At 42.5% G+C, this 17,761-nt stretch overlaps 1 protein-coding gene across 6 annotated transcripts in view; it reads right to left on the bottom strand.

Moving 5' to 3' along the window:
• Nucleotides 1-6,406: 6,406 nt before the first annotated feature.
• Shld2 (shieldin complex subunit 2) overlaps nt 6,407-17,761 on the bottom strand; it is a 78,820-nt gene continuing 67,465 nt past the window's right edge. For all 6 annotated transcript variants that reach the window (XM_028878334.2, XM_037208707.1, XM_037208709.1 and 3 more), the window contains 3 exons: nt 14,190-14,418; nt 8,036-8,151; nt 6,407-6,879 (listed from right to left, as the gene is read on the bottom strand). In XM_028878334.2, the coding sequence (XP_028734167.1) occupies nt 6,638-6,879; nt 8,036-8,151; nt 14,190-14,418 (587 nt within the window). In that variant the 3' untranslated portion in view covers nt 6,407-6,637. The remainder of the gene's footprint in view (nt 6,880-8,035; nt 8,152-14,189; nt 14,419-17,761) is intronic.

Genomic DNA, 17,761 nt, shown 5'->3' with positions numbered 1-17,761 from the left:
CGTGTGGGTGCCTGCATGTCTGTATGTGCACCATGTGCATGCAGGTGCCCAAGGAGACCAGAAGAGGGTGTCAGAGCTCCTGGGACCGGAGTTACCCCATGGGGGTGCTGGAAACTAAACCCAGATCCTCAGGAAGAGCAAGAAGTGTTCATAACTGCTGTAAGCCATCTCTTCAGCTCCATCAACATGGATTTTAAAGAGACCATTAAAATCCAAATCCCCACATGGCATAAGTGATGCACATCTCAGAAGGCAGAGACGGAAGAGCTTCAGCTTTAAAGCCAGACTATATAATGAGTCCCTATCTAAAAAGAAAAGGGTGGGGGACCTTCAAATCCTCACTTAAACATTTTCCCTTCAAATCAACGGAATTTAGATTCACACACTTTTTGGAAGAGAAGCAGTTAGTCTCCACCCTAAGCAAAAAGAAAGCAGCAGCTCCTCTGTACGTTCATAAAGCTGTTCTTAGCAGTGCCCGAGAGGTGATAGTACTACAGCCAACAGGGACAGCGAGGCCAGTAAAGCAGTCACTGGTTTCTAAGAACATGGTCCATGGAGTGGATCCACCGCTGGCAGCCTTCGCCACCTGCCTTGAGTGCCTCAGTGAAGCTCAAGCCCAAACTCTGCTGTTCTTGGCGTCTTCTTGCAAAGTAAGTAACAACCAGGTAGCACTGGAGCATTACTAAATTTAATTATCAACTGATGGGGTTCACTTTCATAAAGGAGTTTAGAGGGCAGAAGTATTTAAGGGTAAGCAATTACTGGTCATCCTAAGAAAAAAACATCAGTATTCTGCTTACCCCAAAGTCAGGAAAACAAAGAAAAATTCATTCTGAATCTACAAGATTCAGGAATGGGAGCATCCTATGAAGATAATATGTGTGTAAATATCACGTGGGGAAGTATGCGTGGATACAGTCACTATTTAAGCATGTCAAGTCAGTTGTCAGGTTTTGAAGTGAGTCGAGAGTGTCCTTCAAGGAACCCAACCAAGAGCTCTTCCTCTGTGGGTCCTGACTCTAACTTCTAAAAGAATTGTGACATTCCCCCAAACTGCTAACTTCATAATTCAGCTCCATAATTCAGCCAACATTTCCAGGGGGAAAGTCTCTAAGGGTTAATGTGACTTCTGCGTCTATCTTTGCTCAGTTGCCTTGGCAACACTAGTCTGAGTTTCTCATCCCCCAAGCTCCAGAGATGCTGTAGCCTTTGCTGCCCTTAACCTTGACTCGACTCACATGCTCAGCCTCTCAGCCCAAAGCAGAAAATTCCTTAAGAGGAGAGCGGTTCTCAGAAGTCCTTTCATCGCTGTGCTTTGCTTCTGACTTTGTGGCTCTTCTTGTAGAGTTGCCTGTGTTTCATTCAGCTTTTCCCCCTTGTTGTTCACGAATATCAGTTTGCCTTTCCCAGAAAAAGAATGCCTAGCTGGGGGCAGCAGAATAGTAGCAACTTGGGAGGTAGAGGCAGGGGAATTGAGATTGAAGGAAACCCTCAGTCAGAGCAAGTGGGGGTGCTGCTTGTATTCAGGTGGCTCTTTGTGCTGCTATGATAGTGCACAACAAATGATCACAGCTTCTCAGTGTACACAGTACAAACATTTCTGTCTTCTGCATCTCTGGGTCAGCTGGGCATAAGCTGCCCCAGGTGAGGCAACTTGTTCTCAATCTGTGGGTCTGGCTGGGCTGGGCTCTTCACCAGGCTGGTGCCACAGCTGTTCACACTGAGCATCAGCTAATGCGGCAGCAGCTACCCAGGGGCAGCACTTTTTTTTTTTTTTTTTTTTTTTTTTTTTTTGTTTTTTTTTGTTTTTTTTTCGAGACAGGGTTTCTCTGTGTAGCTTTGCGCCTTTCCTGGAACTCACTTGGTAGTCCAGGCTGGCCTCGAACTCACAGAGATCCGCCTGGCTCTGCCTCCCGAGTGCTGGGATTAAAGGCATGCACCACCACCGCCCAGCTGGGGCAGCACTTTTTAAGGTAGAGGCAGACATGTTTTTGTCTTCTGCTTACATGGCATCCCCTGATAACCCTGGGCCAAAGCAAATCACATGGCCCAGGTGAAAATCGAGGGTCCGATAGGCAGGCATGTCTTTCTGCAAAGCTACAGAACATGGGCACAGCTCCAGGGAGGGGTGAAGAATTAGTGTGGGCAATGAGGCAGCTCCGGGAGCCTGTGATCACTCCTACAGGTACATCCCTAGGAGGGTACCTTTCATGCAGTTGCCTCCAGGCCTCAGGGTCATGGATGCCAATTTGGCATTTCAATATGATGTGTTATAATTTGTCCAGTCATTTGCCAAGTGTGCTGTTCTTACTTTTCACTGTGGGATGTTTGCCCAAATTACTGCACCAGCCTTGAGGTGAGGCTGGTGCAGTAATTTGGGCAAACAAGTGGGCAAACAATGATCAGAAGAAGCAAGTATTTCTGCCCTCTTGCTAGTTTTTCATCTCCCTTGAGACCAGTCAAAGGCAATGCCCCCTAAAAAATACTATAAAGGGGTTGGGACAGTAAAGGTGTTGCTGCCAGTGGACTCTCTGTAGCAAAACAAGGTCATGGGCTGGTGGGGAAGACCTCACTAAAAGGGGGTCTTGGGAGTATTCAGCACTGCAACTGAGCACTGTTTCCTGTTGACCTATAGCTTCCTACCCCTTAGGTGATCTTCCTCCTTACCCCATGCAGGTTTCTGCTAGGATGATCATCCCTGTGAGCAAGGTGAGGAAGGAAGGATGGATAGAAACACAAAACAGAGAAACAGGACACAAGCAGAAGTCAGCTGCAACTGGATGTTGGATCTTTGGATGACACTAAACACTGTGAATGACTGTTCACACTAAACACTGTGGATGACTGTTCACACTAAACATTGGGTGACTATTCACACTGAACATTGGGTGACTATTCACACTGAACACTGTGGATGACTGTATGACACTGAACACTGTGGATGACTATCACACAGAGTCTGGCTGTGGAATTAGAAGTTACTGGAGGAATTTTATTTACTTGCTACTAATGGTGAGCAAAAGTCACAATACTGAAAAAGAGATAAGAAAGAAAAAGGAGTCATGGGACTTGCTCTGGGTTTTTATCCAAGGAGCAGGGAGAAGCTAGCTATCTGCTAAGAAGGTCTGAATAACTAACAAGAAGAATATAATGAAATAATTCACTGATTAGATTCCATATGCCCAGCTCCTTCAACATAATTGACAAATTTCTTAATTGAATTTAGCATACAATTTTAAAAACAGACTGTAATACTTGCCCATTATGTTCCCCTAATACTTACTACGGAATGATTTGCCCGAATCATTGTTTGCTTTAAGAGAAACAGTGTTTCAATTGTGGACGGAAGGAAGAAACCATCCCTTGGGAACTGAGTGAGGTTTTGTACATGAGCAGGTTAAGGCTACACCCCGCCCAGGCAGGACCTCCCTTCCATCAGTAGAGGAGAAAGTGGGGCCGGGAGGATGTGCTGTTTCTCAGTGCCCTGCAGCTAGAAAGCAGCGCTAGAGCTGGACTCAATTCCAGATGTCTGAAATGCTACTAGCATTCCATTTCACCAGAGAGCTCAGAGAAAGACACCCAGCAACCTGCGGTACTTTGCTGTCAGGGTCTGCAGAGGGTAAAACCTTCTTCCTGCCTTTCTCCTTAGACTTCTCACTTCTTCTCATGTCTCTGTGTACATTAACTGTCCATCGCTAACGATGAAGGTTGAAGTGTGGCAATAACCCCTTCGTTCTCTCGGGTTGGGCTTGTGTTGGTTTGCTGACTGGCAAACTTCCAGGCAGGAGTGAGTGAGCAAAGGAGGTCCCCCAAGGGGACCCCGCCTAGAGCGCTTAGAGGGCAGGATGTAAGAGGGTAGTCACGCAAGTGACAGCCTGGCTGAGCCCCCACTCGGGGCCAGAGAGATGGGCACTGTTGTGGCTTCCAGCTCACCCTGGACTGCAGCGCAGCCTTCCGGAAGCGTGCGTCTCCAGCACCCTCTACTGTTTAGCATTGTGACTGCCACTAGGCTGGCAGTCAGCTCAGAGCAAGTACTGAAGGATGGACTTAGAGCCGGCAGGACGCAGAAGCCAACCTTCCAGGGTGGCCCTTTGCAAGCACTGACTCTTCCTCCCTGGCTTACTCAGCACTATACTTGGTTTTTATCACCTGACCATGCACATATAATATATAGACACATCATATAAATATATGTAATGTACAATGTACAGCATATTATATATTATCTAAGGAATGAGAAGATGTATGCTGTTTCTGTTTGCCTTCCTTCACATCACGCTTTGAGCATGAGTCTTCTTGTGTATCAGGCAGACCTTCCTGTGAATGGTATGATGCTGTTTATCTCTTTACTGGAGCTGTGAGCTGGAGTGTAAGGATTCTTCTTTCTCCACATTCACCAATATTTGCTGTCTGTCTCCTTGCTGATCGCCCCTTTGGTTGGGATAGATGGAATCTGACCACAGTTTTTGTTTGCATATCCCTGAGGGCTACAGACGCTGAATGTTTTCTTTACAGATTTACAAACCTCTTTGCGAACTATTTGATTCATTTTTCATTTATTGGTTTTGTTGTTCTTCATTCTAGATACTAATCCCAAGTCAAAAACACAGCTGACAATTTCCTGTCCTGTAGGCCGTCTCTTCACTCTGTGGTTCGCTTTGCCTTGTAGAAGTTTTAAAACTCTCTGCGGTCCCATTTGCCAGTTCTTGGCCTTACTTCCTGAGCTGCAGGAGTCCTTTCCGTGCGTCCATACCAGCCTGGATATTGGAAAGATCCTCCCTGTGTTTTCCGGCTGCAGTTCTGTCAGATCTTAAAGGTGCTGATCCATTTTGAATCACTTTCTGCACAGGATAATGGACAGGAGTGGCTTCATTCTCACGTGGTTATCTGGTTTTCCCAGTACCATTTGTTGAAGAGCATGCCATGCATACTCCAGTGTACGTTCTTGGCACCATTGTCAATCACGTGGCTGTAACTGTATGGGTTTGTTTTTGCATCCTCTAGTTTATTCCATTGGTCTACATGTCTGTTCTGAGCCATCTGTTTTTGTCACTGTAGCTCTGTAATGAGATTTGAAACTAGATATTGGTGAAATTATTAGGGCCACTCCACATAGTTAAAAGGGAGGTTTATTTTGTGGGGTAACTTACAAGTGAAGGGATAGTTTACAGGGTTTGGGAAAGGTGTAGTCTGGCGGTGTTCTCTGGAGAACTCTGCTGGGTCTACCTCCAGCGTCCAGGGTCCAGGAACCAAGAGAGCTGGTGCATCCGGATCTTGGGTCTTCAGGGTCCTCTCTTGGCCCCACCTTGTAGGCGTGACCGTTACCGAAGCCTTAATGGGGGTTGGAACATCCAGGTCAAAGCTGAAATGGCTTCCCACTACAATTAGATACTGTGCTTCTTCCAACACTGCTCTTTCTTTTCAGGTGGCTTTGACTGTCTAGGGCAGTGGTTCTCAACGTTCCTAATGCTGTGGCCCTTTTATACAGTTCCTCATGTTGTAGTGACCCCAACCATAGAATCATTTCATTACTACTTCATAACTGTCATTTTGCTACTGTTATAAATTGCAGTGTAAATATTTGATAGGAAAGAATATCAAGCCGTGACCTACAGATTGAGAAACACTAGTCAGGGGTACTTTTGTTCTTCCACGTGAATTTTAGGATTTTCTTTTTTATTTCTGCGAAGAAACTCACTGGGCTTTTGTTAAGGATTGCACTGAATATGTAGCTTGCTTTCAGGAATACAGCCATTTTTACAATACTGATCCAGTTGATCAACCATCCTGGCAGGAGCCACAATACTCTAGAAATATCTGTGCCCTCCCTTTGGCTATCAGAATACTGAGACATGTCAGGACCCCAAAGATGGACCTGGGGGGTCATGGACACTTGTCCCTCTTCAGAATGAGGACCGCCCCTTCACCTGTCAACCTTCCTTCCTTCCTTCGGTTTCTCTGCAGGCAGGGGTGTCGTCTCGGCAACAAGAGAAGCAGCCAATTCGCTTGCTACCCCACCAACAGTCCTGTGTCCCTAGCTAGCACATACCGTTAACATGGAGAAATTAATTCACACTGGCACTTATTAAGACAGAAATAAGAAAAAGCATGTAGAGTTTATAACAGAAAAGTGACTTCTGAGGAAACGTCTTACATGTGGCTCTTCAGTGTTGAGTGCCTTAATGCATCAGGGTCTACATTAGGAGACAGGTGAGATACCTGTAATCCTCAGGAACTGTGATATATGCCTTTATTGTTAGATCATTTCTCCAGAATAAAAAGAATACCAACAAAAAAGCAAATAATAAAAGCTTCACAGAATTCTTTTAAAAATTAACTTATAAATTTATTTGGTATAAATATATTATGGTAATAAAATATTTATTTTAAAAACTCCAGGCAAAAGCTCTGTCATTTCATTTATTTCAAAGCACAGATCATAGGGTTGGGTGGCTCAGCAGTTAAGAGCACTTTCTCAGAATCCATTTGGCAGCTCACACCCATATATTACTCTAGTCCCAGGGGATTTAGTCCCCTCTCCTGGCCTCTGTGGGCACCAGACATGGTACACAGATATACACAGGCAAAACTCACAAACATAAAAAATAAATAAATCTTCAAAAGACAGATTATTTCATTACTCCTTCCTTGGAATGCTGCCTGTGTCCTCCTCCGAACTCAGAGAAAGTCCCGGGCTCCACATTGTCCATGAATCAGGACAGAAATCTAGTAAGGAGAATTCCTGTTGCAGTGGGTAGCTATTTTCATCCAACTCGAAAAAGCTCTGAATCTTCAACACACAAGGTTCTGCACTGATGGCCAATAAGGAGTGGAGCAAGTCTGCTGCGACCATGCTGTAGGTGACTTCGGAGGAAGGTACTGAGGAAGAACAACACACACACCACTCAGGACCCCTTCGAGCTTCCCAGAACCGCATTCTATTCTAAAGACCTCCCTGTTTCCCTGGGCTCCTCAAGCTTCACATACACCTTACATTTCTTGTTCTCTACCTCTCTTTCTAGTTTCAAGTTGTTGAAAGTAGTCTAGAAAGACGGTGTGGCTCCCGCTGAGCATCCAAAGCAAGCACAGGCAATGTCAGCCTGACAGTAGTTCCAGCCACCAGCTTTGGAACAAAGTGAAGATTGAGGTCTGTTCTGGCCTGAAGTGAGAAGGGCATGGCATCGGCTTCAGTGGTTAGGAGAACTTGTTCTTGCAGAGGACCTGGGTTTAAATCCCTGCACCCACATGGCAGCTCACAACCATTCCTAACTCCAGTTCTAGGGGATCCAGTGCCCTCTTTTGGTCTCTTCTGGTATAGAGATATGCAGATGAATAAAACACATATACACATAAAAGAAATTTTAAAAAAGAAGGGCATGTCCATATCAGAAAAAGCATCATACTCTTATTTCTATAGTTTTTAATCATAGTTATAAGTACATATATAAGCTGAGCATCTCTGAACCAAAGTTCTTGAGGTATCTTAGGGATAAGACTCAAATCTAAACATAAAATTCATTATGTTTCTTATTTTTGGATTAGCTGCTCAACCTATTATTAATAAGAAGAGCAACCCACAATTACAAAACTAAGACACAAAGGACCTAGATTAGCTTGTCTAGCTAAGGAGTCTGAGGCTAATGAGGACAGACATGGAGCATGCTCATCTGACAGGCGGGAGCTGTTTGCTTGCTTAGTCCCTGACTGTCCCTGGCCCTGCAACTGAGGATCTTAAAAATCCATTCCAATGAGAGATTACTTTCAGTGCATGGTGCCACCCATTCATTTGTTAACTAGTGTGAGACTGGGCTCCTAGTGCTCTGCTGACCAATCTTCGGCTAAAGAGCTTAGGTACTTCCCTCCTTTACTCCTATACGAATCAGACGTAAGAAGAACTTACCTTCCACCTTATGTAAGCTTTCATGTTTCACTCAAACTGACTAGCTTTATCTACAACACAGTACCCTTTCTGTCCTGACTACTCCTGTCAACAGTTCAGAGAACCGCTGCGTGGTGGTGTGAGGTACTATCTTACCTATCGCTCTGTTGAGGCAATCTGGAGAGATGTTGAGAAGAATGCGTTCCATCATCTTTGACCCTACATGGACACAAGTACTATGTCTTCCATCAACTATGGTCATTAAAGCTGGCCTACAAAAAATAAACAACAGAATTTAGAATCAGATTCATGAACAGAAAGGAATGTAGTGAAGTAAAAATAAAGCATGACTACAGATTTCACCCCCTTTACCCACATCATTCCAGGTCCTTCCATCTTTACAGACCAGTCTCTCCCTGTCCACCGCGGCCTCTGTCTCTTGTTTGCTCTCTTCTCTCTCTTGCTCTCTCTCTGCTCACCTTCCTTCCATTCTTCATTTCAACAAATACGAACTGAGTCTCTATTGCACACCATGGATTGTGCTAAATGCTGGTTTACACTCAGGACAAAAGAAAACTGGTTCCTTCATTCAAGGCTCTTGGGAATTTTATAAGAAAGTGGGTTTTGTTTGTTTGGGTGTTCTGTCTTATTTTGTTGTTGCTATTATTCTGGTTGGTTGGTTGGTTGGTTGGGATTTGGGTTTTGTTGATTAGGAGCTATGGAGCCAACCCAGAGCTCATACATGATGGTCTAGTGCTGCACTACTGACCTTTACATCTAACTCCAAGATTAGATTTTTTTCTTTTAACAATGCTGCCAAGATGACTCAATGTGGGCCAGAATAACCTTTTCAATAAATCATGCTGGACACATATGCAAGAAAAATGATATAACTGGAAATCATGTTAAGTAAAAGAGGCCAGATTCAGAAAGACAAATACCACATATTTAATTATATATGGAGAACCCATGTGAAAATTTTATATATCCTATATATGTAATTATCTATAGTATATATACTACAGATATGATTTGTAGATATTATATTTATAAAAGCAGAAGAGTAGACTAACTGGATGAAGGAAGGGCATCAGCTGAACTGCATAAGGAGGCAGATGGGGAAAGAAGAGAATGAGAACAAAGTATAATGATACAAATAGAGAAAGAAGCCATGATGAAACCCATTGCTTTGTATACCAGCCTAAAAATCAGTAAAATAAACTTTAAAAAATCATGCTGGAGCAAGCATATATGAATATGCAAAAGAACAAATTGGACTTCTTCCTTATACCACACACAGAAATCAATACAGGGTAAATTACAAATCTAAATATAAACAGTCAAAACTAAGCCTTTGAAAGAAAATATAGGTGTAAATCTCCATGATCATGGCTTAAGAAAGGCACTTTTCTTATATCTGACAGCAAAAACTCAAGCAACAGAAATTAAAACAAGAGACTTAACACAATATCAAGGCTGTGGAGCCATTGCTTCCTAGTAAGATGAAAACTTGCATAACTGCTTTGGAAAACAGCTTGGCCATGCCTTAAGTGGCTAACACATACAACACAACAAATGCATTCCTGTGTATATACCCAAATTAATGAAAACTATGTCTACATACAAACATGTACACACATGTTCACAGCAGCCCCAAGGAGGGAAGAACTCCAGTGTTCATCAACTTATGAATGGATGAATAATATAGGATATACATACGGTAGAATATTATTTTGCAATACAAACAAGTGCTGTGCTAAGGATATATCTCAGTTAGTATGCTTGCCTAGCATATATAAGTCCCAGATTCAATCCTCAAAACCACAGAAACCAGGCATGATGATGCACACTTATAATCCCAGAACTTGGGAAGCAGAGGCAAGAGGATCAGAAGTTAAAGCCATTGTGTCTCAGTTACATGCAAATTCAAGACAAACATGGGATACACAAAACTATCAAAAAAAAAAAAAAAAAAAGAAAGAAAGAAAGAAAGAAAAAAAAAAACAACTGAAGATACCACATCAGCTATTGATGTAATCTGGGAAGGGTCATACATAAAGGGCCCCTGTGACTAGGTCAGGAAGAACAAGGATAAGGCCTCTGGCCTCTGAGTCTCTGGATGAAACGACGCAGACCAACCCCAGTGCCAGGGCCCAGTATGTGTGATGGAGGGAGAAGTAACTATGGGCAATGCTATGGACAGCGTGATGGGGCTCCCTAGAACATGGCCAAGTCCTCTGACAGCCAAGGTCAGAAAGCTGCCTTTGCTTAGCCCCCCCCCCCCCCCCCCGTGGGCAACAAAGACCAAAAGGACCAGAAAAAACAACTCTAATGACCAAAAGTGTAAGGAGTCCAGGAACAAAGTCAAAGCAGATGAGAAACTGACCATTCTCAAGATAAAGAGGAAAAGGAACCCATCTGAACTCAGCAGAACTGGCTAGGAAGCCTTGAACTCACTGAGGTATGGACATGCTGGAATCACTGCAAGTCGTTCATGCACTGGATAACAAGAGTGGAAAGAAAACTGGAATCTCTTCCTCCCAGGCTCTCGGAAACCAACAGCACCAAAGAACCCCAGCCATCCCCAGCCACCAAATCCTACCTGAGGGGAAAGGTTCTGAGAAAACCCCAGGCAAAGACAGCCACCAGAGAGAGGTGCTGAAAAGGAGTGTCCCTCTCCATCCCAGTATGAGCATCTGGGAAGATCAAGTTAGTACCTTGGCCTCTCCCACCCCTGGAAAAGCCTCAAGCATTACCTGTATTTCAAAGGCCACTGTCCCTGGTTTCATGAAGACCCACAGCAGCTTACTTTGCCTGGTTGCATTCCAAACCAACTCAGCCTATCACAGTCAATCCATCTCAACCAGCTCTAGCCAACACGTTTTTTGAGTGTTGGTCCTGCCAAACCAGGACCAATTTTGACCAGTGACTGGGTCCGACCAACTCCACCCAGTCTAGCATCTCTTAGTTGGCTGCTTCTAGGCTTACCCTCTCTAAAACATCACCTTATACTTCTCTTCAGAAGGAGCCTTGTTTCCACTGCTTATGACCAAGGCCCCATCACCTCCCAAGCCCTAAATCTAGTATTTACTGCAAGACTTCAGCCACCAACCAATTCCCTGGGGAAAGCTAACATTCCAGAGCCAATCATATCAGACCCCATCACAAAAGAGCAGAGGCTGGGGGTGAAGAGGTGGCTCAGCAGTTAAGAGTACTTGCTGCTCTTGGCTCCCAACCATACAAGACTCTAGTTCCAGGATATCTACATCCTCTGCAGGAACCAGGTACACACATGGTGCACATACACGTAGGCAAAATACTCATACACATAAAAGAAATAAAAACTAAAAGAAAAAAGGCCAAACTGCATGAACCATAAAGAGGGAGGCCCCGGAGAGTGTGAGAATGCTGCCAGTTCTTCTCTGGGGAAAGAGCAATTTCTTCTTCAGAGGGACAAAGACAGGAAATGCCTTGATATTATGGTTGTATAATGTAAGCTATCAAGACTGTTGGAACAAAGCGGCTTTCCACAAGGATGTTCAGATAGATACAGACGACTAGACTGAATCTAGAGATCTGTAACCATGTAGACATAGACAACTGTAGACATGTTAATATAGAGATAGATACAGACGGCTAGACTGATGACAGAGATCTGTAACCATGCAGACATAGATAACTGTAGACATGTTAATTAGAGATAAAATTCTCTCTTCTGAAATACTAAAACACAATAACAATGACAAAAGACATATAATTCAGTTACTTTTAATAAACCAGTAATAAAGAAGATATCATCCATTTTCTCATAATTTGATATTGTTCACATTAGTTTCCAAAGTAAAATATCTCAAAGAAAGTATTTGGTATGAAGTTAAACTCAAATAGTTCTTCAATAATTAAGCAAATAATAAAACACTTGTATGAAAAACAATTAAGGCCAGCAAGATGGCTCTGAGGATAAAGGTACCTGCTGTGCAAGCCTTGAATCTACATCTCCTAGTTAGCTTCAGCTATCAACTTGACACAGCCCAGAGCTATCTATCTGAGGGAGTTTCAATCAGATTGGTCTATGCCTATGAGCATGTCTGTGGGGTACCATCTCTAGGCAGAGGGCAGGGAGCAAGCCAGTAGGCAGCTTTCCTCCAGAGTTTCTGCCTCTGACCTGGTTTGAGTTCCTGGCCTGACTTCTCTTAATGATGCCCTATTACCTGGAAGTATAATCCAACAGATCCTTGCTTCTCCAAGTTGGTTTTGGTCATGGTGCTGATTATCAAAGCAACAGAAAGCTAACTGGGTCACCACAGAATAGAGAACCAACTCTACAAAGCTGTCCTCTGACCTCCATATATGTCCCATAGCATGGACACATAAATATCACATACAATAATAATAATAATAAATAAAAATTTTTAAAGTACTGATATAGTCCATAACATAGATGAACTTTGAAGACACTATGCTGAGAGGCCAGTCACAAAAGACCCCACACTATAAGATTTAACTTGTAGAAATGCTCAGGTCAGGCATATTTACAGCAACAGAAAGTAGGTTAGCAATTTCCACTGTGAGGAGTAGAATAAGTGTTCATGGATATGGCTATCATGACAGGTCTATAGTCCTCTGGATACACTATAACCATTGAATTATATAGGTAAAATTCTTAATTTTTTTTATTGTGTGTATGGGTGTCATGTGTGCACATGCAATGTGTGAGTTACTGTGGCAGCATGTGACTTATTGCTCAATAAAAACATTTTTAAAAGACAAATAGCCGGGCAGTGGTGGTGCATGCCTTTAATCCCAGCACTCGGGAGGCAGAGGCAGGCAGATCTCTGTGAGTTCGAGGCCAGCCTGGTCTACAAAGTGAGTTCCAGGAAAGGCGCAAAGCTACACAGAGAAACCCTGTCTCAAAAAACCAAAAAAAAAAAGACAAATATACAATTAACTACAAATTATAAGGCATGAATCTGAGGCCTGCCTGGGACACCTTGTCTCAACACCCCTCAAATATTCTGTATAAAATAAATCAACGATACATCATTTTGAAGGCCTTAATTATTAATAAGTCTAATTAAATTATGTTTGTTGTACACCATGCACCTTAATTCATTCTCCTTAGCAATAGGAAACTGGCCAGGCCTGGAGGAACAGACTATGATCTAGTTACTTAGAAAGCTGACATAGGAAGATCACAACTTTCAGGTCTGCCTGGGCTACAGAGTAAGTTCAAGGTCAGCATGGGCAATTTAGACCTTGTCTCAACATAAAGGGTAAAAAGAAGAAAATATAGCATTTGCCTAGCACGAGGCCCTAAATTCAATCCTCTGGATTGAAAAATAAGAAAGAAAAAGTAAAATTCATTCACTTACTTGTTTTTATTTTATTTATTTTTATTCATTTTTGTTATTGTTGTTAAGACACAGTCTTGCTATGTAGCCCTGGCTGGCCTTGAACTTGAGATCCTACTTTAATCTCCCAATTACTAGGATCGCACACTGTAGCACAGGCCCAGCTTCATTCACTTCTTTCTAACAAACATCAATATCTATAAAGATAAACGAGTCTTACTGACCAAGCTTCTGTATATTATCTTCATGTATGCCATGACACATGGCACATGCATATCACTTAGAAAGGTGATGCAGGAGGATTATGAGTTTGACACTAGCCTGGGCTATCTAACAAGACCATGTTTAAAAGAACATAAAAGTAAATAAAGTACTGAATACACATGTACTTACTTTATACTTCAATATTTGGAAATAACAGGAAAGGACTTCTCGTCCTCTGTAAAGTAATGCAATTTTATGATTATAAAACAATGATTATCAAGACTTTGAACACTGATCCGAAAGCAGTGGGCTTTTCACTGAGCTAGCTAACAATTTTACCAGAGAACACACATTGATGAGCTGTCTTTCACTTCCAAAGGAAAGGTGAGAAACGGAAGCACTGAAGGCCAGACAAATATCCCCTGGCCTCTGCAAACAGGGAGAGGTCACAGAACACCTTAACCTTTATGAGTTATCGATGGAACAGTCAGATGTCGGTTAAAAGTGAACAAAGTCTTCAATATGGCTGTTTAAAGAAAGTAAGATCCACCTCATTCTTTAAAATAGTCTTATTTGTTCCTGGGGAATTTTTGCTTTCACAAACAGTTATTTGTCATCCATGGAAATTTTATTCTCCTGCTTAAGCGCCCAGTTAGTTGCATTATAAAAAACAGGATCTTGTACTTTTCCGTCACTTCCAGTCCTATGCAGTATTTTCCATCAAATCAACGAAACATCCCACTCTGTTGCCTTACCTATACAATGTTTTCTTCCCAGCAAATGGCAAGCAGCTCAGACATTGTCTGTAGACCCTGTTCTCATCTGTTTCCAGTTCTGAGCCACAATGCGCACAGCCAGCATATGTTATGTTGGGAAGAGAAGAGAAGATACCCTTCAGAGAACTGTGAGCATTTAGAGCTATCTTCTGAGCTGCTGGGACAGTAAACACCAGCTCTGAAACCTTGGCTTTAATCAGAACCACTCCTGCATTAAAAAAAAAAAAAAAAAAAAGAAGAAGAAATAATTATTAGAGCCAACAATAACTTTAACTGACAAACACAGCTATGTGGTTCGTTTATAGTCACTTAGAGTATAGGCTACACCAAGATCTTACTCTTGGAATTCATCCCTTCCAAGAGAATCTCAACTCACTTATGGCTTCAATAGAGAACCTAGAATATAATGGAGGATTTGCCTGCAACTGAGTGAGTCTGAGTGACCATTCGAAAAGAAATGGATTGGGGAGGGGAGCATGATTTCTTCTGTCATTCACTGTAACCTCAAGCATGTTAATACCTCTAACAATTCATAATTCATTCATCCACTAAATATATACTGAATATCTACTACATCTACTATGATCTTTTGAGCCTAACTTATTTTTGCCTTTCTGCATACTAGTATAGCCTATGAATCTATCTGAACATTACCCTCCTCTCCATACTCATTTAAAGGTGTCTTTAATCTTGCAGACTTGGTCTTATATTTTTTTTGTTAGTCAGCTTTTTGTCACTGAAACAAAATATCTGACATCATGTAGGGAGATGTATTTGAGCTCACGGGTTCAGAGGTCTCAGCGCAGGCATGGTGGGAGAGGACAGTAGAACAGGGCAGCTCACATCATGGCAGCTGGGAAACAGGGAGAATGCTGGTGCTAGCTGGAGTTTTCCTTCCCCTTTCCTCTGGACCCCCAGCCTAGGGGATGCTGCCACCCACAGTTAGAACAGGCCTTCTCCCTTAGTTAATTGTCTTTGGAAATACCCCACAGACATAGGCTGAGTTACACTTCACTTAGTTCCTAGCCCTTCTTAATCCAATCAAGTTAGCCATCAAGATCCTCTTACAATTATAGATCAGGAGGTATCATGTTGGTCCCTGTGCAGTTTTCTGGCTATCTCTTTGGGAATTCAATAGTGGTGACTCTCCTGAATGTCTTTCATTTGTCTTAGTCTCTTGGGGCCCAGAGATGCTTTCATCATTTTTTCTACTCAGGCCACATATCTCTACATGAGTTAGTGGGAGTGGGTAGTGTTCATATAAGCTGTAGCAGACTCAACATTACACTTCTGCACAGACAAGTTCAATCACACACATACAGAAATCGAGAAATGCGATAATTTCAGAACTGTTATATAATTGTGTCATTTTACAAATTGGCATTCCACTTTCTTCTAAAAGTGACTTTGCTTTCAGGGGTATTCTAGAATGCTGGGCACTAAAGCTCTGCTTCTCGTAGGGGAAACAGTGTCTTCAGCTCTTTACAAGGAGTCACCCTTCTCTACCTTTCGTCAGCAAGAAGACTGGCTTGGGACTTCTCCCTGGTTTGACAGCCCCTTTCTCCTGTCTTTTATTTAACTGGAAAAAAACAGGCTAGGGAAAATTGCTTGTTTCTGCATGTTCTTTTTCTGTTTTCACACTTTAAAGAGACAATGACAGAAACCGTGTGTCTTCTTGTAGCTGACCATAATAGAATGAAAAGGCTAAAGAGGCCCTTTGAATACAACCTGTCAAAGCCTGGCGACAACAGTACAGTTGTGGTATCCAATGGGGAGCACAACCCCAGAATTTCCAGAACATTCCCAGTGCTCAGCATCATCCCCAAGATAGTGAGGTTGTACCTTTGCTGCCATTAATCATCGGTTCTGTGGCCACCAATTTGCTGACTCCTGTGAGGTTGCTTATTTTTATTTTTAAGTCTAATCCTAGGCTTTGATCCTAGCAGGTCACTATCTTGTGTAAGCAGTAGATAAAGCTGACTCCTCCATAGTAACAAATAAAAATTGTAAAGTGGCACAGCCCCTTGCTGCCCATGGCCCTCCTTCCTATGGCAGCCATCTCTATGGTCTATGGAATTTTGAGCGTGGACACAGTTTAAAAATTTATATGATGCTTCATTACCCAAGATTTCACCAGTTAGTGTAAATCTGGACCCTATTTTGGCCACAGTAACTTCATGTTTGAAAGTGGTATAAAAGGTATCACTATAAAAGCCTATATTTGCTGGACAGTGATGGCTCATACCTTTGATCCCAGCACTCAGGAGGCAGAGGTTGGTGGATCTCTGAGTTTGAGGCCAGCCTGGTCTACAGAGTGAGTTCCAGGACAGCCAGGGCTACACAGAGAAACCCTGTCTCAAAATAACAACAACAAAAAAAAAAAAAAAAAAAACTTAAAAAAAAAAGTCTATTAAAAAAAGCTTATATTTTTAAAAAATCTGTGCTTCTTAAAATATTAATTTAACTGTTAATAAAGGCTTCAATGTAAAATTTCATATATGGAGTTATTTTCTAAGAATAAAATCACTACTTTCAACTAAAATGTTTTTTTGTTCACTCTGTACTTGTACTTTTCTTAACTTAGTTTGATGATGTAGCAATGCTAGCCTATACTTGTATCTCAGAAAAACATATATACGTACATATATTAGTTACTTTTCTCATGACTGTGGCTACACACCAGACAAACAGCGACTCAGGAAAGAAGGGATTATTTTGACTCACAGCTCAAAGACTGCACTCCACCCTGAAGGGGAAGGCATGAGCATAGGAGCCTGGCTGTTTGCACACTGCATCCTCAGGAAGATGGGTGCTGGCCCTCAGCTCACTTTCTCCTTTTCCCATTTTTATCCAGTCAGGACTTGAGACCACAGGATGGGCTGCTCACATTCAGGGTGTGTGCTCCCTCCTAGTTAACCTCTATGAAGACACCCTCACAGCATGCACATGCAGAGGTCATGTTACCGAGGTGAGTCTAAATCCAGGCGAGCCGACAGTGAAGACGGATCAACACAAGGCATGAATGAATTAACATGACCAGTGAGAGTCGATCTATCATTCGGTCATAGTGGAGCAAGGACTAGATCTATACTCCCATCTTGTTATACACGCACGTGCGCGCACACACACACACACACACACACAGTTCCTAACACTCGAGGTATCTCAGAATGGTAAGAGTATTTTTTGTATGGCAGAATCTGAGATGACCTGGGTCACATGCTATTATCTGGGCCCCTTGGATATCTTGACAAAGTCTATATGGCCAGCACAGGGCAGGGACAGACCAGTCCCCAGAGCTCCCACGGGTATGGAAAGGGTGTCTTTACCACAGCTAAAAGAGAAAAACTCACAAGACACAGAGCACTGGAAAACCCAGACACTTTACTGTAAAGGAAATTTTATGGCACTAATGATCCACATTGATGGGTGTGTGTGTGTGTGTGTGTGTGTGTGTGTGTGTGTGTGTGTGTCTCAATTTCCATCTTAAATAAGAAAAAGCAAAACCCAAGTAGATAGAAACAAAGAAATAGTACAGAACAGAGGTGAAT

Source organism: Peromyscus leucopus, chromosome 9 (assembly GCF_004664715.2).
Source record: "Peromyscus leucopus breed LL Stock chromosome 9, UCI_PerLeu_2.1, whole genome shotgun sequence".
Lineage (NCBI taxonomy): Eukaryota > Metazoa > Chordata > Mammalia > Rodentia > Cricetidae > Peromyscus > Peromyscus leucopus.
This window is presented reverse-complemented; position numbering and strand designations above follow the sequence as displayed.